The sequence below is a fragment of the Phoca vitulina genome, unplaced genomic scaffold (genome assembly GCF_004348235.1).
Source record: "Phoca vitulina isolate PV1807 unplaced genomic scaffold, GSC_HSeal_1.0 scaffold2, whole genome shotgun sequence".
Taxonomy (NCBI): domain Eukaryota; kingdom Metazoa; phylum Chordata; class Mammalia; order Carnivora; family Phocidae; genus Phoca; species Phoca vitulina.
Window position 1 is genome coordinate 65,182,521 of NW_022589705.1, and position 24,288 is coordinate 65,206,808.

At 54.9% G+C, this 24,288-nt stretch overlaps 3 protein-coding genes across 4 annotated transcripts; 2 read left to right on the plus strand and 1 right to left on the minus strand.

Annotated features, from left to right (window-relative positions):
- The first annotated feature begins 1,292 nt into the window (after window positions 1-1,292).
- Window positions 1,293-11,147, plus strand: POMGNT1 (protein O-linked mannose N-acetylglucosaminyltransferase 1 (beta 1,2-)). Of its 2 annotated transcripts, XM_032429936.1 has the most exons (22): window positions 1,293-1,391; window positions 1,869-2,038; window positions 2,663-2,777; window positions 2,930-3,048; window positions 3,702-3,767; window positions 3,858-3,971; window positions 5,423-5,540; window positions 5,733-5,831; window positions 5,998-6,125; window positions 6,475-6,545; window positions 6,772-6,847; window positions 7,035-7,118; window positions 7,208-7,249; window positions 7,462-7,520; window positions 7,863-7,935; window positions 8,026-8,154; window positions 8,239-8,364; window positions 9,324-9,388; window positions 9,584-9,628; window positions 9,860-9,995; window positions 10,266-10,375; window positions 10,475-11,147. In XM_032429936.1, exons 2-22 carry the CDS (start codon window positions 1,919-1,921, stop codon window positions 10,560-10,562), a joined length of 1,983 nt encoding a protein of 660 aa, XP_032285827.1. In that variant the 5' UTR covers window positions 1,293-1,391; window positions 1,869-1,918; the 3' UTR covers window positions 10,563-11,147. The 2 variants fall into 2 exon arrangements, with proteins under 2 accessions (XP_032285827.1, XP_032285818.1); XM_032429927.1 differs by having other exon boundaries at window positions 8,026-8,364.
- A 1,962-nt stretch (window positions 11,148-13,109) lies between these two features.
- TSPAN1 (tetraspanin 1) lies at window positions 13,110-24,008 on the minus strand. The gene is made up of 9 exons (XM_032429969.1): window positions 23,913-24,008; window positions 18,376-18,482; window positions 17,865-17,929; window positions 15,215-15,421; window positions 14,932-15,006; window positions 14,403-14,501; window positions 14,167-14,322; window positions 13,986-14,069; window positions 13,110-13,799 (listed from the first exon to the last, which is right to left on the minus strand). The coding sequence occupies exons 3-9, from the start codon at window positions 17,919-17,921 to the stop codon at window positions 13,752-13,754; spliced, it is 726 nt and encodes a 241-aa protein (XP_032285860.1). The 5' UTR covers window positions 17,922-17,929; window positions 18,376-18,482; window positions 23,913-24,008; the 3' UTR covers window positions 13,110-13,751.
- P3R3URF (PIK3R3 upstream reading frame) lies at window positions 21,680-22,245 on the plus strand. The gene is made up of 2 exons (XM_032414652.1): window positions 21,680-21,923; window positions 22,202-22,245. Exons 1-2 carry the CDS (start codon window positions 21,680-21,682, stop codon window positions 22,243-22,245), a joined length of 288 nt encoding a protein of 95 aa, XP_032270543.1.
- Window positions 24,009-24,288: the final 280 nt, after the last annotated feature.

Here is a 24,288-nt window from a genome sequence, read left to right on the forward strand (position 1 = left end):
GGGGAGTCTGCTTCTCCCTCGGACCCTCTCCCCTCTCATGCTCTCTCTCTTTCAAATAAATAAATAAAATCTTAAAAGAAAAAAAAGATCTACCATGAAGAGTGAGACTGAGCAGTGAAGATCAGGGAGGAGCCCTGAGGGACATCTTTTTCAAATGCTAATAAAATGTGTTAGATTTTCTCTAATACATACTTATTAGGAATAATACAAAAAAAAAAAAAGGAAAAATCACTTATGTTAACATTTTGGGGGATACCATCCCACCATTTAGGAAGCAGGTGGAATATGGAGAGCTCAAAAAAATCTAACTGGTCTTCTGGCTTCCTCCGTTTCCTTTTAAAACGTTCTCCACAAAACAGTAAAGTTTCTCTTAAATAGGAATATATCACTCCTCTGCTTAAAACTTCCCTGTCTACCTACTCACTTCAAATAAGCATCGCCATCTTCTAGAAACTTGTTAGAAATGCAGTATTCTGCTCTGCCCCAGACTACTGAATCGAAAACTCTAAGAATGGGGCCCAGCAATTTGTGTTTTAAGACGCCCTTCAAGTGATTCTGATGCAAGGTAAAGTTTAAGAACCACTGTGTCAAGCTAAGTGCTTTGTATGTATTATCTCATTAAACCTTAAGGACAACTCTGTATTATTGTCAATATAGGGCGGCAGGTTAAGAGTGGAATCGAGCTGGGATAACTTGGTCTGAATTCTAGCTCTCCCAGCTTTGTGACCTTGGGCCTCATTACTAAAGTACCTATTTCATGGCTGTTGTGGAATTAAATGAGTTGATGTAAGTAAAGTGCTTGGAACAGTGACTGGCATAGAGTAAGCATCATATAAGCATACCCCCATTTCACAGATTAGGGAATCCAGGCTGAGACGTGAAGTGACTTGCCCAAGGTCTAGGGTAGTGGTAGAAGGAGATTTTTAATTCCTCGTAGCCTCCAAAGGCATACCGCAGGCCTGGGTTCAGCCTTGCCTAAGCAGGGAAAGCGGGTAGCTGTGTCCCAGGCCTGTAGGCCCTCTGACCCTGGCATCCCGAGTGGTCTCGTCCAAGGCTCTAGGACTCCGACTTGAATCGGGTTTGCCATCCACGATGCTGGGGGCCAAGGCTAAGGGCGGGCAGTGCTGCTGCTCTCCCCCATCAGCCACCCCGCCCGCCAGTTGCGAAGCTGCCGGGGGACTAAGTACTCGGACCCCCGCCGCCGCCGCCCTAAGCACCGCCCGCCGCCCTCTCACCCCGCGGCGGCGGCGGCGGCGGCGGAAGCGGGGAGGCGGGCCGGGCCGGGCCGGGGCGGGGCCGCGAGCGGCATGGAGGAGGCGGAGGCCGCGGCGCGCCGGGCAGAGCAGTGCGGGCCCGAGAGGGGCCCGAGCGGGGCCCGGGCCCCCTGAACCGTGAGTCCTTCTGGGCGGGAGTCCCGGAGGGGTGGCGCGGCCGGGGCAGGTCTCCGAGTCCTCAGGGCGGCCCCGAGCCCTGGAAGGAGAAGAGCGGGGCCAGATAGGAGAGGGCGAGGGCGCAAGGAGGTGGAGGATTGGGGGCCAGGGTTGGGGGGTGGTGTCTGTGCCCTTTGCCCACCCCAGGACCAGGAAGGCCTGGGGCTTGGTCCTTTTAGGGGCTGCTGAACCTTGAGAGCTGATTACTTGGCCTCTGCTCTGGGGGGGGGGGGGGGCTCACCCCAGCCCCAGGGGAGTTTCCAGGTGATCTGATCCCTCCGAAGGGTTCCTTTTTAGAGCAGTTGAGCCACTTTTCCCAGGTCACACAGCCTGGATGTTGGCGGGGAAGAGTTGCTGGGAGGTCCTCCCTGGTCTCCTCAGAAGGCATCAGACTTTGGGAGGTACACCCTACTCCCTCTGGCCCTCTGGTCCTCTCAGATTCCTGAAGGCATGGGTTGGCCAGGACAGTGGTGACTCCCCAATCCGGCATGGACGACTGGAAGCCCAGCTCCCTCATCAAGCCCTTTGGGGCTCGGAAGAAGCGGAGCTGGTATCTTACCTGGAAGTATAAACTCACCAACCAGCGGGCCCTGCGGAGATTCTGTCAGGTATAGAGATGTCCCAACTCCCCCAGGGGCTCCCTCCCATCTTTACCCTAACCTAGACTATGGGCAGTGGGACCTACCTTGGCTGCTCCCAACCCTGGAAAGAGGCGGCAGGTTCCTAGAGAGGAAACCTCTTTGTGTCATGCCCCTACGAGGTGGTAGTTTGGGCCCAGAGTTCTGGAATCAGAACCCAAGTACAACCCCCTAGGCTTCTGACAGAAACCTGAAGTCTGATCAGAAAGGCTTTGCTCAGGGGCACACACCTGTCAGGCAGTCAGGACTAAGACCCAGGTCTTCTGATCCCCATCTTGGTTCTCTGGGACTGGCTCCATCTCTGGGAACTAATTGTGGAGGGGACCAAGGGAATCAGGGCCTCAAATGGAAGAATACAGGAGCTCTGGGTAAGGAGGGCCCTGATGAAGTGAGAAGGGTCAGGGGTGGTTCCCTGGAGGAGGTGGTCTTGAAACTGGACCCTGCTTGGGGGAGTAGAACTGGGTGGACAGAGGGAGGAAAGACACGCCCCAGGCTCTCCCTGTGTCCTCACTGCAGCCAGGGCCTTCCTTTCAGGAAGACCCTCAGTGATCTGGAGGGGCACTCCTCCTTAGTCATCCCTACTGCTCCCCTCAGACAGGGGCGGTGCTTTTCCTACTGGTGACCGTCATTGTCAACATCAAGTTGATTATGGACACGCGGCGAGCAATCAGCGAGGCCAATGGAGACCCGGAACCAGATCAAGACTATGGTGGGGCCAAGCTGAGGCTGGGATTGGCTGGTGGGGTGAAGGATGGGGTGGGGGGGGGTCCCCTAGGATCTCACAGCTGAAAAGATAGGCAGATCCCAAGCGATGAGACTCTGCTGGAGAAACTATCTCCATAACCTATTGCGCCCCCACAGATGAGGCCCTGGGCCGATTAGAGCCCTCCCGGCGCAGAGGCAGTGGTCCCCGACGGGTTCTGGATGTGGAGGTGTACTCAAGCCGCAGCAAAGTATATGTGGCAGTGGATGGCACTACGGTGAGTGGGCCCGTGTCTGGGGTAGCGTCCCTGTATTCTTCTCAGGGTGTGGTCCCCTGGCTCTGGGATCCACTGCCTGAGTGGGTCTGCATCTCCGCCACTTTGGAGCGATGTGGCTCTGGAGGCCTCAGTTCCTTATCTGTAGGCTGGGCCTAGTGACTTCTACTTGTCAGGGTTAAGTGAAAAGTGTGTGAAATGTGTGACATGTAGTGGGATCTTATCACAGGTGCTCATTAGCAGTAGTAGGCAGATAATTCATTGATTTATTTATTTCGTAACTATTTTCTGGTTCCTTCTTTGGCGTCAGCCGTGTCTTGGGCACTGGGGACCTAGGGGATAATCAGACCTGGCTCCAATTTGAGGGGCTCTATCTGATGGATTATGATATCCCCAGCATGAGGAGGAGACATTCAAGGGCTCTAAGAGCCTGAAAGCCGTGGAGAGGAGGTTGGTAGAAAGATCTGATCTCTTTTGATGGGTAAGTTAAGGAGTTTTTCTGGAAGAGGTGGCGTTCAGGCCTGGTCGGGAAAGAGCTGTTCACAGAAGTACAGGCAGGAGGGGAGGTTTCATGCAGCTGGTTTTTTGAGTTCCCATAAGACAGAGACCTCGAATGCCCGAGTGAAGAGCTGGACTTGGTCTCTGCTGCCCGGTAGGTGCTGGAGGACGAGGCTCGGGAGCAAGGCCGCGGCATCCACGTCATCGTTCTCAACCAGGCTACGGTGAGGTTCTAGGGGTGGGGGGCCTGGAGGGCTGAAGCTGAGCCCTCCTTGCTGGTGACTCTAACTCACGAGCGGTATGTCCCCTGCCAGGGCCATGTGATGGCAAAGCGTGTGTTTGACACATACTCACCTCATGAGGATGAGGCCATGGTGCTGTTCCTTAACATGGTGGCACCTGGCCGAGTGCTCATCTGCACTGTCAAGGTCAGTGACTCTGCCCCCACCTCCACCCTTCCTCACGGCCCTGTGTTCTCTACCCCTAATAAAGCATAGTGGGGGGGGGGCACCTGGGTGGCTCAGTCGTTAAGCGTCTGCCCTCGGCTCAGGTCATGATCGGATCAGGTCCTGGGATCGAGCCCCGCATCGGGCTCCCTGCTCAGCCAGGAGCCTGCTTCTCCCTCTCCCACTCCCCCTGTTTGTGTTCCCTCTCTCGCTGTGTCTCTCTCTGTCAAATAAATAAAAAATCTTTCAAAAAATAAAAAATAAAGCATAGTGGGAGGAGCCTCTGGAGGAAGGTAATACAGTTTCCAATCTTAGCCTTGTCATTTTTATTCAGCAAGTAGTTATTGAGCACCTACTGTGTGCCAGGCACCGCTCTGGGTGCTGGAGATACAACAGGGAGCAACCTTTATGGAGCTTACATTCCGCAGGGCAAGATCAACAACAAAAAAGCCCAATACACGTATAACGTCAGGAAACAATAACTTAAAGAACACAATAAAGCAAGGGGGACAGAGTAATGGGTGATGTATTTTATTTTATTTTATTTTATGTTATTTTATTTATTTATTTTTTAAAGAATTTATTTATTTGAGAGAGAGAGAGCACATGAGAGGGGGGAGGGTCAGAGGGAGAAGCAGACTCCCTGCTGAGCAGGGAGCCCGATGCGGGACTCGATCCTGGGTCTCCAGGATCATGACCTGAGCCGAAGGCAGTCGCTTAACCAATTGAGCCACCCAGGCGCCCTTATTTTATTTTTTTAAGATTTTATTTATCTGACAGAGAGAGACAGCGAGAGAGGGAACACAAGCAGGGGGAGTGGGAGAGGGAGAAGCAGGCTTCCCGTGGAGCAGGGAGCCTGATGCGGGGCTCGATCCCAGGACCCTAAGATCATGACCCAAGCCGAAGGCAGTCGCTTAACCAGCTGAGCCACCCAGGCGCCCCTGGGTGATGTATTTTAGAAAGGGAAGGTCTCTGTAAGGAAGTGACATGTGAGCAGAAAGCTGGAGGAAGTAAGGAGAGGGCCAGGCGAATATCTGAAGGAAGAATGTTCTAGATAAGAAGAGTGGCGAGGGGGCAGGCCCTGAAGTGGGAAGGTGCTGGTGTGCTTGAGGAACTGCAGGGGTGCCGATGGAGCTGGAGATTCAGGGAGGGGAGGGGAGTGGTGGGAAAAGAGGGCGGAGAGGGGCAAATTGTGTGGGATCCTGGTAAGGATTTACTAGCCTGCTGACCTTGGATGATTCTCAGAATCTCCCTAAGCCTTCAGTTTTCTTATCTGTGAAAGGATAGTAACCTCAGAGGGTTGTCGTGACCGTTTCATGAGCTAATTTAAAATAAAAGGTTTCGCATGGTGTCTGACACAGAGTGAGTGCTCCATGAAGCCAGGTCTCCCAGAACCATGCCGGTCAGGCTGACTACCTTCTCTGGTCTCCCAGGACGAGGGCTCCTTCCACCTCAAGGACACAGCCAAAGCTCTGCTGAGGAGCCTGGGCAGCCAGGCCGGCCCTGCCCTGGGCTGGAGGGACACTTGGGCCTTCGTGGGATGCAAAGGAGGTACCAGCACCATAGGCCATCCACCCTATAGTATCAAGGGCCCAGGAGAGCAGAACCCCAAGAGATGGGGTGGGGTTGGAGGCAAAGAGGAGCCAGAAGCGGTGGGCTGGATGAAAGTGGGCAGAGAGATGGGAAGAAGCTTTAAAACTGGAGCCTGGGTCCCCATTGTGCCTCATTCCTGTCCCCTGCTAGGTCCTGTCCTTGGGGAGAAACATTCTAGGTCACCTGCCCTCTCCTCCTGGGGGGACCCAGTCCTGCTGAAGACAGATGTGCCGCTGAGCTCAGCTGAAGGTGGGGTTAGGGGGGCTGGGCCCCAGGGCAGTGCCTGGGCTGGAGGTGGGCATTTGGGTCCTAGTTATGAAGCTTTATTTTCTTGACTGGGTGCTTGGGGCTCTGTAAGCCACACTAGCCTCGAGCCCCCTCATGCCTCGTCCCGTTGCCCGCACCCCTCCCTCAGAGGCGGAGTGCCACTGGGCAGACACCGAGCTGAACCGTCGCCGCCGGCGCTTCTGCAGCAAAGTGGAGGGCTATGGGAGCGTGTGCAGCTGCAAGGACCCCACACCCATCGAGTTCAGCCCCGACCCGGTGAGTGGGGCCTCAGACAGCGAGGCTTCGACTCCTTCTCAGCCTGGCGGGGGGACCTAGGGAAGAGCCAGGCTGGGCTTTGCCGACCCCAGCCTGAGAGGGAACCAGGACCTGGGGATTTATGCTGACCTCTGAAAGACGGGCGTGTGTGTGGCGGGGCGTTAGGCCATGTGAACAAAGGCCCAGAGTCGGAGTGGGGTTGAGTGTGTGGAAGAGCCCAGACAGGGAGACCCTCTGCCATTTCCCTCTCTACTCTGGAGTCGCCTTCTCCCCGAAGAACTCTTCCCTAGGTGGGGATCCCGGTTTGAAGAGGGAGTGAGGCAAGAGCTAAAAGCTGTTTTCCTCTCAGCTCCCAGACAACAAGGTCCTCAACGTGCCTGTGGCTGTCATTGCAGGGAACCGGCCCAATTACTTGTATAGGTGAGCCTGGGAGTGGGCTGTTCCAGCGCTGAACGGGAGGGTGCTTAGCACGGGGGAGCCTCGGGCTCATCGGCCTGCAGGAGGAACTCTTGCAGTGGGAGGAAAGGCAACAGATTCTAGGCCCATTCACCATGGGGGTGAAAGGGGAATGTGAGCCCATTTATAAGCACAGGGCGGCCCTGAGTTGCGAGGACAGAGAGGCCTAACCCATCCCTGGGCTCCCCAGGATGCTGCGCTCTCTACTCTCAGCCCAGGGGGTGTCTCCTCAGATGATAACAGTTTTCATCGATGGCTACTACGAGGTGAGTGGGGTTTGGGGACTATGGGAAAAGCAGAGCCCAGGGTTGCGGGTGCGGAGGAGCAGCGATCACAAGAGAGACAGCCCAGGCAAAGGCTGTGAAATGTGAATGGCTTGGCATGGCGGAGCCTGCAAGGTGGATGGACAGGGGGCAGGTGGTTCCCATGGTGACCAGTAGCCATGCCCCCCAGGAGCCAATGGATGTGGTGGCACTCTTTGGTCTGAGGGGCATCCAGCACACTCCCATCAGCATCAAGAACGCCCGTGTATCTCAGGTACTGCCTAGGCAAGGATGGAAGGGGCAGGCACCTGACCCCGCCGTCCACGCCAAGGCTCATGTGCTCTATTTCCACTCCCCACCCAGCACTACAAAGCCAGCCTCACTGCCACTTTCAACCTGTTTCCGGTGAGTAGTAAGGACAAAGCCCTTGGACCTGGGGAGGGGAAACATGGTATAAAGTCTGGTCTTATTAGACAGCAAGCTCTTCCCCTCTCTGGGCCTCAGCTTCCTGATCTGGAAAATGGGGGTAGTGCTGCCTGGAAGTGAGATGGGGGTGGAGGAGGCACAGGATGGGAAAGGCCCCCTGGGGGTCATGCTTGTTCCCTCTCCCCCTGCAGGAAGCCAGGTTTGCCGTGGTTCTGGAAGAGGACCTGGACATTGCTGTGGATTTTTTCAGGTGAGGGGAGTGCCCCTCCATAAGTTGCCTCTCCGTGCAGCCTCTGTCAGCTGCCTCGGGCCTATTTCCTTAACTGGCTCTCCAGGGAAGAAGGCACGGGGTGTCTGGGAGAGCTTTGTGGGAGAAGTCAGCTCAAAAGTGGGGGGAAAGCCTGCACAAAGGTAGGATGGCAGGTGTTGTGGTTGGAGTAGAGAGTAGAAGGGATGGGTGGAGACAGTGGGGCTCTGGGGGCCGGGACCAGCAGGCATGACTCCTGAGTCCCATCTCCAGCTCCCCCAGCATCACTTTGTGATTGCGTTTGTCCTTGCCCTTCCCTGAACCCTTGGACCCTACCTCTCTCAGTTTCCTGAGCCAGTCCATCCACCTGCTGGAGGAGGATGACAGCCTGTATTGTATCTCTGCCTGGAATGACCAGGTAAGCCCAGGGGCCAGGGGTCAGCTGGGGAATTGGTACAAGCACCAAGCTAAGACCTCCCACCACACCTCCCTCCCCGCCCGTTCCCAGGGTTATGAACACACGGCTGAGGACCCAGCACTGCTGTACCGTGTGGAGACCATGCCTGGGCTGGGCTGGGTGCTCAGGAAGTCCTTGTACAAGGAGGAGCTTGAGCCCAAGTGGCCCACACCAGAAAAGGTGCCCTGGCAGGGTAGCGGGAGTGGGCTGGAGTCCCCCACCAGCTCCAAACCTCTTCACCTTTGTAATCTTCCATGCCCCCAGCTCTGGGACTGGGACATGTGGATGCGGATGCCCGAACAACGCCGGGGCCGAGAGTGCATCATCCCTGATGTGTCCCGATCCTACCACTTCGGCATTGTTGGCCTCAACATGAACGGCTACTTCCACGTGAGTGGCAAGCCGGGTGTTGGGGAGGCGGGCACAGTGTGGTAGACCGAGCATTCCCAGCTCTGCCACTGACTAACCTGGGTGAAAATTCTGTATCCTCTTTTGCCTCAGTTTCTTTATTTGTAAAATGAGGATAAAACTGCTACCTACCTCATAAGGTTTTGAGGTGATGAGGTTTAAATGAGTTATTATATGGAAAATGCTTTGAAGTGCAAGCATTATATAAGGGTTAGCTGGTATTATTTTTATTACTATTCTTAGCACCAGACTCTCGGTGTGGGGAGGGTATTTCTGCCACCAGGCACTTACGCAGCCCTGCAGCCTCTGCCCTCTCCTGTCCTTGCAAATGTGGGGGGCCAAGCCTCAGCCTGAAGTGAACAGGGACGTCCCCAGGCCCCCAGGCCTTAACTGGCTGCGTCTAAAGGACCACTCCCCAGTTACAGCAAGAGTATGCCTTGAGACAGCCCGGCCCAAAGGAACATTTGGATGGCTTGGAACCTCCTAGAAGCTGGAAGGACCGTGAGAGGCTGGCTTATACAAGAGAGGGGCAGGCATTTACCTTAGGTCACTGTCAGTACCTTAGTCACAGCACTTTCCTTCCTCTCAGCACAGCCTGTCCTTTTGCCCACCAGGCCCTGTAGGGCCCGCTCTGGTTTCTGTGGCCCTACAACAGCAGACCCGAGGATAACCACTGGGAACAGGGACTAGCTCGGGGGTCAGTAGCATGAGCTGCCGGTGTGGGCATGAGCTCTCTGGCAATGGTGGAGCCCAAACTAAAGCTAGTAAGAGCCTGCCGAGGATGCTACAAAGAAGAGGATGGGGAAGATGGGGGCGGTGGTTAGAGGGACCTCTATGGGTCCAGGACTTCAATTGTGGGCCTTGTGGATATGTGCTGGGTCAGTGGGCAGGTGTGGGCCTGCCAATGGAAGGCCTGATGTTCACCCTCACACCCACTCCAGGAGGCCTACTTCAAGAAGCACAAGTTCAACACGGTTCCAGGTGTCCAGCTCAGGAACGTGGACAGGTGGGGGCTGGGGACAGGGCAAAGGGGAGGATGTCTAGGAGCCTTGATGACCAATCCCCAGTATTCCCTTTCAACCCTGGGGCCTGTTTTTTTACCCCAGCCCTGCTGCCACCCAATTCCCATGTGGTCCCTTGCCTTGCCCCTGGAACCTGAAGGGTGACCCCTTCCCCTGACCCATTTTTCCTTGTCCTTCAGTCTGAAGAAGGAAGCTTATGAAGTGGAAATTCACAGGCTGCTCAGGTATGGCCTCTGGCAGTAGGGATATATGGCAGGGAGCGAGGAGGCAAATACTGGGGGTCTTGGCCCCATAACTTTTGGGGCCCACTGCAAAATGAAAATCAGGGCACCTTGTTCAAAAATTAAGAATTTTAAGACAGCAATAGCAGAGCATTAAACTAAGCACAGGGCCTTGGGTAGCACACCTGTGATACAGGCTCCGTCTTGGCCTTTCTCCCCCACCCCCTGCTACAGTGAGGCTGAGGTTCTGGACCACAGCAAGAACCCTTGTGAAGATTCTTTCCTGCCAGATGCAGAGGGCCACACCTATGTGGCCTTCATCCGAATGGAGAAAGATGATGACTTCACCACCTGGACCCAGCTTGCCAAGGTGCTCCACCAACACACCCACCCCAGGCTTGCTCCTCCCCACCAGATACAGGGAGCCTTTGTTCTGGAATCTTCTGCCTTAGAACCTTCTCTTCATACTCTGGGAACCCCTCTTCCAACCCTTTTGTTCAATTCCATATTCTAGAAGATGCTACATCTTGAAAATTGAGGAGACTGCTGAGGAGGGGTGGAGGCTGGGCCAGGGGTCCTCAATGCCCCCTCCCCACAGCTCTCTGACCTCTGCTTCTCCCCTCTACCCCACTTCTACCAGTGCCTCCATATCTGGGACCTGGATGTGCGTGGCAACCACCGGGGCCTGTGGAGATTGTTTCGAAAGAAGAATCACTTCCTGGTGGTGGGCGTCCCAGCCTCCCCCTACTCGTGAGTGACTCTTTTCTGCCCTGGGAAATGGGAGACTAGTGGGATTAGAGGACATAGCTAATTACCTCTTCCCTGCACATTTTCAAATTACCTTCCCAGGGTGAAGAAGCCACCATCAATCACCCCAATTTTCCTGGAGCCACCCCCAAAGGAAGAGGGAGCCCCGGGAGCCGCAGAACAGACATGAGACCTCCTCCAGGACCCTGCAGGGCTGGGTACTGTGTACCCCCAGGCAGGCTGGCCCTTCACCCCATCCTGTAGGATTTTGTAGACACTGGTAGGGGTTGGGGCTGGCTTGTTTTTAACATGAGACTTAATTACTAACTCAAAGGGGAGGCTTCCCCTGCTCCAACACCCCTGTACCTGAGTTGGAGGTCTATTTATTTACTTCCCCGTTGGGAAGGGGCAGGATAGTACCTGGGAATCTTTGGGGTCCCTGGGCAGCTGATCCTGCCCTTTGCACACTCCCTCCTCCCAGGCCTGGCTCAGAATCTAACCTATTTATTGACTGTCCTGAGGGCCTTGGGAACAGGCTGAAGCCTGCAGGGCCTTGATTCCTTTCTCGGCTGGGGTGCTGCCCTGAGGGTGGGGCTGGCTCTTACTCAGGAACCTGCTGTGCCCTGTGCCCACCCCATGGACAGGCCCGCTGGGGCCTCCTGCTGATGCCGACTCACTCAGAGACCCTCAGACACAGAACCAGGCCTCTTCTCAGCCTCCCCTTTGTCCAGGTTTCCAAAGCTGGATAAGGTGGTCATTGATTAAAAAAGGAGAAAACCTCTGGGGATGTGTTTTATGATTGTGGGGTGGGGGGGTGGTGTGAGTGAGTGAGAGAGAGAGAGAGAAATAGATAAGTAGGAGAGAGAATGGTCGTGACGGATAGTGAGTTTTCTTTACTGTCCTCCACAGGGTTTAGCTTCCATTTGGGGCCATTTGGCCACCAGGGGATGCCCAAGTCTCAAACTCCAAGATTCTTCTCTAAGCTCCACCTTAGGACAACTGAGCCTGACCTTAGCCCCACCCTACTTGGGGCTGAGCTTAGAGCAGCCACCACAAACCCCTTCCCAACAGAGCTGTTAACCTGCCTAGCTTGTCTGGGCAGGTACCTGTCCCCAAAGGTGGAGCAAGAGAGCAAAAAGAGATACTTGGGGGTGGGGGAGGCGATGGGAGAGTAGGTGAGCCTAGTAGGGATAGAAAGGAAGTGGGTGAGACAGAACCGGGGCGGCATTATTCAGGAGGCTGGGACTGGGCTGCAGATAGAAAGTTATAGGAGCAAGGATCTGTGGCCCTCAGGGTACTTTGTATGCAGATCACATACCTAGGCATTTTTCTGGAGAAAAGCCACCATTTTTATCAGATTCTCACCCAGCCAGTGACCCAAAGAGAGGAGGAAGATCTAACTTAGATAGTCATAGAAGCATCAGGAAATGAAGGCGATTGTCTGGAGGTAGTGGATGAGAAAGCCTAAGGCAAGGGGCAGGACATTTAAGGGATCTGCCCAGGACTTAGGATCAGGGAGGTGAGTGTAGAACACACCTCTTGAGAAGGAGTCAGCCTGCGGAGTCCTTTCAAGGTGAGCCTGGGGAGTTCCTTATAGAGAGCTTGGCCAGGGGGGCAGGAACTGACTAGAACTCCTGCCCTTTCACCAGCTATACCCCTCCCTCCCCTACTGGTGCCTGGAGCCCAGCTCCCCGATAGGACAGGTGGCACAGGTGCTGTGCTGCTTGGACCATTTCTCGCCACCCTGACGCCTTCAGTGTTTGCTGGAGATAGAGCTAGTGTTTGAGGTGCTACGACAGCCGGGTTGAGGGGAAGTGAGCCCATGACTAGGTGGAGACGAGGTGGAGGCCCGCCCTGGGCAAACAAACGCCCTACAGCCTCTGTGTGGGCACCTGGTGTGCGAGAGATGGTCAGGTGGTGAAGGGGGGAGAGGGACTAGTGGGGACTTGCTCTCCCTGCCCAGCCCCCACCCCTCGCAGGCTTCTGAGCTAGGTCTCAGATTAGCTCTCGGGCACCGTGTGGCTCTGGCGAGGTTGTTGTTCCTTCTTGGGCTCAGCAAGGGGTAATAAACAGTTCTGGGCTGCCCTAGAAAAGCCAGGGAGGAGGGACCAGGGGTCAAAGGGAAGCAAGTGGGAAGACGGTCTGTCAGGCTGGGTTTTGTCGGCCATAGCCTCCCTCGCTAGTGCTGTCCTGGTTCAGCAGCAATCAGATCTATGTCTGGGATCTTCTGGCCTTCGAGTGAATCTGACTCCATGCCAGCCAGGACCCCACCAGGTTCTGGAGTCAGACAGCCTGGGCCCAAATCAAGGCTCAGCCCTTCAGGGAAGGTTGTGGGTGTAGAACAAGTCACTTGGCCTTTCTAGGCCCAGTTTCTGGAGCTTGGGGGTGGTTAAGATTAAATAAGAGATCAGATCTGTAGAGTCCCAGAGACAAACCAAGACCAAAAATAAACAAAGTTCTTTCTAAAATACCCAAAGCCGGGACAGGTGTGGGGCTTTACCCGACTGAGAAGGAGACGCAGCTTGGATCCTGTGATAGGGGCTTCTGGAGGGTTTCCAGAGCCTAAGAAGTGACCCTCTTCCATTGCCTTGGCAGTATTTCTGGTCTCTCTGCCCCCACTTGGGCACAGACTTGTTATTTTCATAGCTTTCCAGTCCATTGCCCCCACCCAGGAGGGGGTATTTTCAGGCCAAAGTCCTCCCACATTATAGGTAGGCAGACTGGCCCAGCCCCCAAGTCCTCCCTGAGTGCCCTCTTGGTCATCCCTGTTAGGCTCCCTCCCAGGCCCGGAATTCAAGTGACGGAGAAATAGGCACCTACTTTCCCCCTACTTTCCTTCTGTGACCTTTACCGGGGCCTTGTTGAGTCACCAGCCCCTCAGGAATCTGAGGCCAGGTTGGGCAAGCGGGCCTGCCTCTCCAAGAATACACGGAAAGAGTTCCGAACGAAGACATTTTAATTGGGTACTTAGTTCTGAAGTGCCTTCTACCTCTCTGTCCGGTGCCTGCTGATTTTACATATGCCTGCGTGATAGGGTGTCTTTCTCTCATCCCCCAGGAGCCTGTTGGGGTCACCAAGAGCACCCCTGGGCCTGAAGGGCTGCCAAGGGTTTGAGGGACAGACTGGAAGCGTGGGCAGGAGAACCTGCTGCCTTAGAGGTTCTGGCCCCAACCCCACCCATGGAAGGAAAAGTCAGGCACAGCCTGAAGGGGGCCATCCCCTATTTGGCCCCAAGTCCAGAGCAGCAAGGCCAGCGCACTCTGGCCCAAGTGACACCGTTGGATCCTGTCCCCACCCCAGTCACTGCCGCTTAGCAGCGCCAGGGCGCCTCTCCCCAGTTCTTAGGTGGCAGCAGGCGGTGGCGGAGGCAGAAGCAGACTTATTTCAGATTGCAGTACAGATACATGGACACAATCATGGCAGCCAGCTGGTGGGAAAGGAACGGGCCGAGGTGAGGGAGGTGCTGAGGGCCCTTACGCTTTAGCCCCCTGCCTCCCGATACCCTGCAGGAAGCTCCGGTAGGAGTCTGTCTCCTCCAGCAAGGCCTCCGAGATGGGTCAAGCACCCTGGTCCAGTGGGGTTATCCTGCCCCCCCAACTCCGCACCCCCTTACCTCCAAGCCCCCGATTCCGGCTGCCACACCACCCACGGTGACTGCGTTGGTTCGGACGTCATGCAGAAGCTGACTGAAACAACCCTTGGGGGCGGGGAGAGCAGCCACAGTCAGCAGCTGCGCCCCTCCCTCATTCAGCGCTTTGAGGCCGTGGAAGCAGCCCCCACCTTCCATGCCGCACCTGGACAATCGTGTCATTCGCCTTCTCCTCGGTGCAGGGTCCTGGGGCCGTGCCGTTGCCGCTGTCGGAGCAACAGTACGGGGGAAAGGCATGGTTCTTCTTCACGTAGAGGGAGTCCTCAAAGTCCGTGTAGTTGTTGAAGCCACAGCACTTGAGCTGAAGAGGAGGCGGGAAGGGTGGTCAGCAGGGCCTTGCTTCTTTCCCCCCACCCCAAAATCTCCCCCAGCCCACCTTACCTCATCCATGGTGGTGTTCCACACTTGGGTGAAATCCTTCTGGGAACCGTAGTCTTTCTTGATGGCGGGCACGACCACCGAGGTCAAGAGGTGCTCAGCCTGGGGGTGGGGGGTGCAGGCCAGTGCTCAGGGCCGGGCCTGGAAGGTGGCCACGCACAGGCCACAGCCCACTTGCAGGGCTCTTCCCAATCTCCCCCCTCGCCCGGCCCCCCACCATGGTGGTTTGCTCCACCCCCCCAACCGTGGTGGTTCGCCCCGTCCCCCTCACCATGGTGGTTCGCCCTGCCCCCCCCATGGTGGTTCACCTCGCCCCCCCTACCATGGTGGTTCGCCCCGCCCCCACACCGTGGTGGTTCGCCGCGCCCCCCCTACCATGGTGGTTCGCCCCGCCCCCACACCGTGGTGGTTCGCCCCGCCCCCCTCACCATGGTGGTTCGCCCTGCCCCCCCCATTGGTGGTTCACCCCGCCCCCCCACCGTGGTGGTTCGCCGCGCCACCCCTCACCATGGTGGTTCACCCTGCCCCTCACCACGGTGGTGTACACCAGGGCGACCACAGCTGCTGCCACCTCCGCGACGAAGATGAGGAGGAGGATCAAGAAGAACTGGATGGGGAACAGAGCTCTGAGTTTGAGAGAGAGACGGTCCCTCTTGCCTTACTTGTAACCCACCACCCAGTAAAAGGAGGCCGCGGCCCCCTCTGCTGAGGGCCCTGGAGTCCAGAGCATGGTTTGGGGATCCCCAGGGCCTGGATTCAAGGGTGAGGGGACCCTGGGTCTTGGGTATGGGCCCGGGGAGCTGGGTTTGACACACCATCATGAGGGCACACTTGTTCTCAGTCTGAGCACCGTAGCAGCCCAGGAAACCGAGAGCAAAGAGCACAGCACCAGCAGCGATGAGGAAGTAGCCCACGTTGACAAACTGCATGGCACTGGACGACAGCGGCCCGAAGATTTTCAGGAAGGACGGCCCATCGATTGACACCCAGATGCCCACGGCCAACAGGGCGACACCACACAGCTGGGGACAGAGAGGCAGGCCTTAAAGCAGTGCGGGCAAGCAGCTCCTTACCACGCAGTTGAGTCAGGAAGATGGAAAATGAGAAATTTCTCCTTTTATTGGCTAAGGAGTCTAAAAACTCATCCTGCAGGGAGGAAAAAACATTCTGTAGAGCCAGAAGGATGGGAGCTGGGCCACCCATAGCCAGCACCAGGCTGCACACCAATGCAGATATAAATGGGATCGGGGGTTCTAGAAATATCCACAGGATGGGAGAGGGCAAGGCAAGACTTTTCCTCACTGCTGTCAGGGTCCTGCCCCATGGCTAGGAGGGAAGCGGGTGAGGCCAGCAGGGCCCCCCACCCCATTTCCTTGTGGAGCTGACCGCCTCTGTCCTGGGACAGGTGAAACAGTGGGGTGGAAGCCCTGAACAGGCTCAACGGTCACCATAGCAACAGAGGCGGGGCTGAGGTTTACACCTGCTTCCAACCGTGGAGTGGGACTGTGAGAAAAGACACCTACCTTGGGGCCCCATTTGGCTCCTCTCCAGGATCAAACTCCAGGCCTGCCCTTCATCTAACCTAGACTCCTCCTTGCCTCACAAGGAAAACTGAGGCATCAGAGGGGGAGTACAGCCGGGGCTTCTTTTAGAGGCTCTCTGGCTCAATCCCAAACCTCAGTGAATCCAGAGGCCCAGAGGGGGGAGGAGGTACTCTATCCAGATGCCACAGCTCTTAGAGCAAAGCCTTGCTGATCCAGACCATCAGTGGATGAATCAGCCTGATACCACCTTGGTGCCCAGTCCCCAGCTGTAGAAACTGAGGCTAGAACCAGGAGTGAGACGGCAGATTGTGGCTAGATCCCAGGCATGTTTGCCCAAGGACAGAGAGCTGGGCTCCCAGCCTACAGGGTCAAATTTCAAGGAGCCTGAGACTGCCCTGCCTTGCCCAGCCTGGCAAAGCCTGAGCAACAGAGGCCAGAAACCAAACCGGATTTGCCTTTAACCCCCTCGGGCCAGAACACCTGCTCTCCGTATTGCTGGGATCCCTCTGCCTTCCCCAGACATATGGATAAAGGCTACTTCCCTGAAGCCAAAAGAAGCCCAAGGCATGCACCATATCGGAGTCAGAGAGGTAACATACCCGTAGCCCAATTTCTCCAAAACCCTCTATACTTCATGTCTCCACCTCCTTACCTTCCACTCACTCTAAGCCACTCTAATGTGGCTCCAAGGTCTGTGGTGCCATCCTGCGCTAAATCGGGTGGGCACTTTGTGCGCCATACCCTCCTGACCTCTCTGAGATCGTGGTCTCCTTGTTTTCCTCCTGTTACTCTTTATCTGCTTCCTGGTGGCCATTTCTCCACATATCCCTTGTAAACTGGGTTTCGCTGAACTCAGTCAGCCTGAGAGCTCTTACCCACTCCCATGGTTTCGCTGATTATTTGTGGTCATGTGACTTCCAAATATCCATGTCCAGCTCCAACCAGAGCTGCAACCCCATTGGGTATGCAGCTGCCTAGGAGACATCCCCTGGGTTGCTCAGACCAGAGACATGGGCTTTATCTTTGAAGCCTCTGTTTCCCTTGCCCCTCTTTCTGTCCCTCAACCAGCATCTGAGGGCTTTTCCTTAGTCCATTTCTCCCCATCTCCACCACCATCTCCAGGGTCATGCCTTATTACTCAGCTTCCTCAGACATGCCCTATACAATCTGCTCCTGGTTTCCTGAACAATACTTGATTTCATTGCCTCTGGGCCTTTTTGCATGCTTTACAACCCCTTCACCCAGTGTAAATGTCCAGTCTCAGCTATTTCCTCCAGATAGTCTTCTCTGACCAGGGTTCAAGCCCCCTCCTGGGGGCTCCCATAGCCCCTGTGCTAAGGCCAGGCATTGTATGTTGCAGCTGTCTACCTATCTGGCCTGCTGGACCTGAGATTCTCAAGGGCAGAGAAAGAGCTCACTCACCTTTCCCCCAGCACTTAGCACTTAGAGTCTTAGGCAATAAATGTTTGTTGAATGAATAAGGGTTGCTTGAGGCAGACTCTCTGCTCTGAGGTCTCTGGGCATCTCTCCTTTCAATTCCCCGTCCATCCTACAGAGGCCACTGAACTTCCTTGTACACTAGGTAGACTTGGGCAAAACTCTTCCCCTCCCTGGGCCCCCAGTGCCTATAAAACGGGGATATTATTCCTGTTAGCCTACCCTACCCTGCCCTAAGTCGGGTCTGAAGCTTCCTGGAAAGGAGGAGTTCCTCCTAAGCTTCCCTACCCCAACTTGTGTGGCAGCCAGGCTGCTCCTGAGACCAGGACTCAGCATTTGGGGAGACTTCTGCACCCTATCATAATGGGAAACTTGCACAACAGAGTCTGGGCACAGCGATCTCCCATTTCCCAGCTTGACCTCTGCTTAGGTTGTGACCCACTCCCGCAGGGAGGCCCGAAAATCCCACAACCCTCATACTTACAAAGATGAGGAAATTGAAGAGGGTCATCATGGTTTTAATGAAGCTGAAGCACTGCATGGTGGCTCCTGGGAGGCAGACAAGTGTGAGTTAGGAATTCGTGCTGCCTGCCTCCACTGCCACCTGGGCTAGCCCTGGCATTTGGACCCTGACATACGAGAACCCAGCATCCAGGACCCATAAATCACCCAAACTCCCCCCGCATCTAGCTTCTGACACCTCGGGACTTTTCTTAAGTCCTATCCTGACACCTCTGCCTCTCTCTAGGGCCCAGGCCCTCTCCCAGCGCCTGACGCTCAGATACTGACAGCCCGGGTTTCTCCACTGGCACCCCAAGCCCAACCCCCACACCACAGGTCACTCCACGCCCTTCCTTGGCACCTACATATCCTGGACCCCTCCACTAAACCAACCCTGGACTCTTTCAGGACCCTCCCCATCTGCCTTCCAGCTTCCCAAACCTGTTTCCAGGTTGATTTTACTTCATAGGACCATCTCTATCCTGTGCCATCACCTGTTCAGGATCTGCTGAGGCTCCAGAGGGGACAGACCACTCCAGGGATTTGCCACTCGAGTGGGCAGGCCGTGAGACGGAGCTGGCTCTCAAGCACCACTGCTCCCCTGCAGGTGGGGCAGGAGTTTTAAAGTCCTCTGCTCACCTTCCCGCCTGCCCCACCCCGCAGCCAGTCAGCTTCTTCTTTCCCTGCTGCCCCCTGCTGCCTGGAGATATGTCCCCATAGCCACAGGCCTCCTCGGCCTGGCAACGCCAACCACAGCAACACCCTTCCTGATCTGAAGAAGGAAGAGAAGTTGGAGGGTAAGCAAGTGGCCCCCAGAATCTCTGAGTGCCCTCCACCGCAATGGTGCACGGATGCGTTCTAGCCTACATCTGCTGATCCATTCATCCATACCCCGTGTGCTCACGGGCACACACATCTGCACACACAGATACATACATAAACACCTACCCATGCTCACAAGTGCACACACGCACACATGCCTCACACACACCGCACTGTGTGTGGACTGACTCCCAGCAAGTAAGAAACCACAAAGCAACATCCGAGGGACATACTTAAAGTCTCTCTGTCTCTGTCTCTCTCTCACACACACTCTCAAGCACACACACACACACTTTCAAGGAAATGACCCAGGTTTAGCAGCTTCTACCCCCTCCTCTGTGTAGCATGTGACTCCTAGTCCTTTTCCCTCTATAAAATTTCAATTTCCCCATCTTTTTCTTCCCTTCGTCTTTCCTCCTTACCTGTCTCCCTCCCCTTCCTTTCTCTTGCTTTCCCCCCAATCCAGTGTTCTTAGCAATCTGTCAAGCACCCCTTTCCTTTCTGCCAGAAGGTGGCACCATGATCCCACAAAAGCATCACCCCCAATTCTAAAACTTCGCAGTCCCAGTCTCCAGGAATCCCTCAAGGGCTGCCTGCCTCTTTCCACTGCCTGTCCTACTTTCCACTCCAACGCTCCCCACATCGAGGTGCTGCGGAAGTTCTGGCTTCGGAGTCACTCAGGCCGGGTACTCCCATGCTGGTTCTGATGCTTCCTAGCTGTGTGACCCCGGCGGGGGGGGGGGGGGGGGGGGGGGGGGGGGATTTTTTAAGCCCAGTTTTAAGCCTGTTTCCTGGTCTATATAACAGAATAGTTATAGGGATTTTAAGTAAGATTTTCTCCCCACTCTGGGAAAACCGAGAATGACCACAGAGTGGGAAAGTCAGAGTAGGGAGAGTCATAGCCAGAGAGGGTGTGGGATGGACAAAGTGGACTTTTAAAATTTTTTTAAAAATTTGAATAAATTTGACACTAATTTTTGTTTCTTATAATGGAAGGAAGCAGCTGAAGAAACAGGAGGGGGGGTCAATAATGCTAATATCTGTGTAGATCGTGTTTTAAATGCATTACATATATGGTCTTTTCCCCTTCTTCACAACAATCCTATGAGATAGATTCTCTTTCCCCCCCTTTTTAAATATAGGGAAACAGAGGCACGGGAAGGTTAAGTACTTGCCGTGATCACACAGCTTGTAAGTGGTGAATCCAGGATTCACCCCTAGTCAGTCTGGTGCCAGAGTCTGTATCTTAACCACCAAGCAGACTGTCTTTAGTGATGGAATCTCTAAGAAGGCAGGAGGAGCTGACTTCCAGAAAGAACAGGAGAGGAGGCCTTGGTCTGGGGCTTGAGGAAGAAAATGGCCAAGGGCAAGTGGGTTTACAGGAATAGTGGCTAGAAGTTGATGGGAGCAAGGTCCATTTTCTAAGACTGAGGATGCCAAGAGTAGAAGATGGAGGGGAAGGAGGTGTGAGGCCTTTAAGGGTGGTGTTGAGGACCCCAAGCCCTCCTTGCAGGTCCCTACAGGACCAGAGAAAAGATGGAGGCTGGGAAGGAGGACTGGAGGTGGAGTAAGAGAGAAAGAGAGAGGGGGCTGAAGTGCACTGTTCCACAACAACTCAGTGCAAGGCTTGGCAGAGCCACTGACATTCCTATCTGCTACAAGAAAGCGTTGACACAACTTACATTCCCCTAGGGACCTAGCTGTTCCTCCACCTGCACTAATGAATGGCTTTCTCTTTCCCCTCAGGAAGACTTGGAGCCAGGTCACCTCCATCTCTGACCTCAGTGCCCAGCACACATGAAGTTGTTCGTGAACAATTCCTGAATGATTGAATGAATAAATGAGCATAGAACATCAAGAGTTAAATGTCTGGGCTTTGGACCGTAGCCATCAGGGATGGGAACGCCTGCCTGCCTCTAATCGTGTGACCTCACCTAACTGAGCCCCAGTTTCCTTATACAGTCAATCCTCATTATTCATGGTTTCCGTATCTGTAAATTTACCTACTCACTAGAATTTATTTGTAACCCCACACCAATACTCATGTCACTTTGCGGTCATTCGTGGACATTTGCAGAGCTGCAAAAATGTTGAGCTGCCCCATCCACATGTTCTCAGCTGAGACTGAACAAGAGGATTCTCTGCCTCCTTGTTTCACCTCTTATAATGTACACCTGTTCTTCTCGTGGTCCATTCAATGTCACATTTTTCCCATTTTTGTGCTTTTGGTTAGTGATTTTGCTGTTTATCAAATACTGCTGAAGTGCTGTCTAGGGTCTCTGAGCACAAGAAGGCTGTGATGTGACCTACGAGGAAGTATGTTAGATAAATGTCATCCAGGTACAAGTTAGAGTGCTGTTGGCTGTGAGTTTAATGTTAATGACTCAACAACAATATAGTTTAAATTAGGTATCTATAAACAGAAACACACATAAAACGAGGTCATGTTCTGATTGATCAGTTGACAAAAATGTTATGACCCGAGGCTGGTAGGAATCTAACCCGATAGGTACATTGGCTCGATTTGCTAATGCGCTATTTGTGGTGGGGACTTTATTAGACCATAACTACTGTGAATAATGAGAATCGACTGTATATGAAATAGGAATAACGATAGTCTCCTTGTAAGGTTGTTGTGGGATTAATGAGAGAGTGTTTGTAGAGTACTGGGCGCTCTTTGGCACACAGTAAATACTTAAGAAACATCGTTAATATTGTCCATGTGGATAAATGAGAAAGGGAGGGAGTAACTTTCCCCTACTCAGAGTTCCTTTTCCTAGGGGCCAAGCTGAGGTTTTTCTGGCCCTTGGGCTGGACCCATTGAGAGAACCCTGAGGGAGCCTGACCCACGGGGAGGGGCAGGGGACCAGGACCTATAATAAAGAGCACTACCCTTATGCGGACTCTATGTCATAGAGGCCCCAGCTGCCCTGGCCAGGAGCACCCTCGGGCACACTACAGAAGCTCCCTGTGCCCATGGGGCCTTCTCAGCCTGTCCGTGCCCCTCGGCCCCGGGGCCTAAGTTCCCCCTACCGCAGGCCAGGGCTGGGCTGGCCTCGGCCTCGAAATCCCAGGATGTTCAAGTGTAGCCGCAGAAGGTACCGGCAGAAACCCCAAGGCCCAGCTGCCACCACTGCAGCCACCAATCCTGCCACCGTGGCCACAGATATCAACAACACTCCTACCGTCACCACCAGTGTGTGGATCCTTCCGCCACAAAGTTAGCCAAGGGCCCTGAGGTGGGGTGGGGGTTGGAAAAACCAGGGCCATTCGTTTCCCCCACCTTAGCCCTGCCTAGGCACTCTAGGGGGCACACCCTGTGTGAAATATCACCCCCAAAATATGGTGGGGTCTTGATGGCAGACTCCTAAAGGCTGAGAGCCTTAATGGAGGGTGTATTGGCTGAGGGGAGGGCCTGGGGAACTGTGAATCTAAGAACAGTGGAGCTTCCAGAACTGCTGTCTTCCTCACACTCTTCCCTCTCCTTCCTCTCCTCAGTTCTCAGACACCTTTGTCAACCTGGCAGCTTTCTGATCTTCTAGAAATGTCCAGAAACTAGTCCAGAAGCTTGGCTGGCTCCGGACCTGCATCTTCTAGGGGCCATGAGTGGTTGACAGCAGGCAAATACAATCATTTCTGCTCCAACGGCCTTACTCCACTCCAAGGTGTTTCCAGACAACTATGCGGGGTACGCCGGCAGGGCTGGGGCTGAACCCCCCAGGGACAGGCTTCAGTGAGGACAGATGGGATCACAGTTAGACAATGGAAGGACAGGACAAGGTCAGCAACACACACCATTTCTCCATCTTTGGCCTCAGCTACTGATTTGCCCCATGAGGTAGGGGGCCTTCCTGCATTGCACAGGGAAAAGGGTCTCCATAGACATCTTGGAAGTTACAGAGAGCCAGATGCTTGAGGAGGGAGGTAGAGGCACGGATCAGACAGGGATGGCATGAGAGATTTCAGGGCTGGGGTCTAACTCCGAGAGTGCTTCAGCGTGAGCTCTATGTGGCTCTGTGCCTGCGACGGTGAGTGTGCAGATGTAGATGTTGGGGTGCGTGTGTGCGTGTGTGTGCGTGTGTGTGAGAGAGAGAGAGAGAGAGAGGCCAGGACATGGGACTGTGAGCAGACATGTGGCTCAGTGTGCCTCTGCAATGGGTTGTGCCGCTGTGGCTGGCAGAGCATCAGGTGTGTTTGTAAGGGTCTGGGTGTGCCAGAGGGAGGCTTGGCTGAGAGGAATGAAGGTCAGGAATGGGGTGCGGGCAGTCTGAGGCAGCAGAGGGTTGCTTCTGAGGAGGGCGGGCCACCTTCGGCCCCCTAGCTATTCCCTGAGGCCAGTGTGTTCCAAGGCTGTCAGCTGAGCCTCTGCGGTTACGGGTGGGGCAAGACTGAGTGGAGTCCAGAAAGGGGGAGGGTGCTGAGCACTCCGGCCTGGGGATTTTCCATTTGGATTTCTGAGTGTGTGCCCATGTGTCATCAGGTGTAACTGGGTTGCTGTGGGGTGTGTCTCCATGGAGCTGTGTCTCAGTGGCAGGAAACACTGTGAGGGACTCTCCTCTAAGGTGTCGCTGTATGCGTGGGTGTGTGTCCGGGGCTCCCTTCCCTAAGGGTTGGGGGTGGGAGTGAAGCCTGAGAGCCTGGGCCTGGCCCCCCCTCCCCCCCGGGGTTCAGGAAGCCTGTGAGGAGAAAAGGAATTGTGTCTGTGTCCTTCAACTCCAAGGCTTGCTGGGACCCTGAGAGGAGGGACGGGACAGAGAAGTCCCCGACACTTGGCGCGCAGACTGCGCAGGCTGGGGCATGAGGCTCGGCGGCATGGGGCAAGGGGCGCTGAACCTCAGTCAAAGCAGGAAGGTGGCTGGGCTAGCGCCCAAGGCCCACAAAGGGGCCCACACGTTTAAAGACACATGTCACAGTCCATGAACATATGCAGACGTGTAAGTAGAAGTGGACTCACAGACACACAGTGCAACAAACACAGGTGCATGCGAGTACAGGCTTATAAACAGAGCTACACGCCGCCGCTGCTGCCCCTGGCCCTCCCCGGCTGGCATATGTAACCACACGTGCACGTGCCTGTAAAAGAACGCACGCAGACGTCAACATGCTTGCATCTCGACAAGCACATAAGCACATAGACAGCCACACGTGCAATCACACTCATGCAAACCCAGGCACACACAGACACACGCACACATGCAGACACACTCACCAGACTTCCCTGCCCGGCCCTGGAACCCAGAAGCTTCCCTCCCCTATAAGAGTGAGTGTGTGTGTGTGTGTGTGTGTGTGCGCGCGCCCCCACTTGTGTCTGTGTGTATCTGTGTCTGTGAGAGTGTGTGTGTATGTGTGTGACTGGGGGGGGTGCTGAGCTGTGGGAACCTGATGACATCATCTCTTCTGGCTATTTTTAGTTCCCTCTGCAATGACGGGCTCCTCCACGGCCCCTCCCCTTCCAGGCTCCCGGAGACAGCTGCAGCCAGAGGGCACCCACCACTCCAGTCTAGGTGACCCCTGGTTGACTGGGTACGGCTCACTCGTTCCCACCCCACCAGAGATCCCTGGAGGTTGAGAACACCAGAGGAGGA